Source organism: Penaeus monodon, chromosome 28 (assembly GCF_015228065.2).
Source record: "Penaeus monodon isolate SGIC_2016 chromosome 28, NSTDA_Pmon_1, whole genome shotgun sequence".
Classification (NCBI taxonomy): Eukaryota; Metazoa; Arthropoda; class Malacostraca; order Decapoda; family Penaeidae; genus Penaeus; species Penaeus monodon.
In genome coordinates, this window is record NC_051413.1 from 28,681,715 (window position 1) to 28,682,106 (window position 392).

A 392-nucleotide genomic window follows, 5' to 3' on the forward strand; every position below is an offset into this window, starting at 1 on the left:
CTTTTAAGTAAAAATGTACAGACAGTACAAGTGTATCACAGACGACCCGTGACCAGCAATAATGAAACCTGAAATCCACTTTAAACGAGACAGCCGCTAACCTCTTGTCAACATCGTAGGCACACTTGGCAATGAACGCAGCCATCGATACAACGAAATCTTGCCCAACGAGTTTGATCTATATTTATGTAAAGGATTTATCGTGGCTTAGATCCTGACTATACTTACACATCCGATATTGTTCCGAAGATCCAGGATCCTATAGTGTTACCAACCCAGAACGCTGTGACCACCAAGTACGGCCGCCAAGCTTCGTCACATACCCAGTCATGCTGCGAAGGAATTGGGAGTTGGTAACACTGCGGGTGCTCGGTGAAAAGGGTGATTATTGG

General features: G+C 45.2%; 1 protein-coding gene across 1 annotated transcript in view; it reads right to left on the reverse strand.

Moving 5' to 3' along the window:
* The window catches only part of LOC119591469 (organic cation transporter 1-like), a 15,266-nt gene that overhangs the window by 4,993 nt on the left and 9,881 nt on the right, over nt 1–392 (reverse strand). The window contains 1 exon segment of the mRNA XM_037940209.1: nt 229–332. Within this exon segment, the coding sequence (XP_037796137.1) occupies nt 229–332 (104 nt within the window).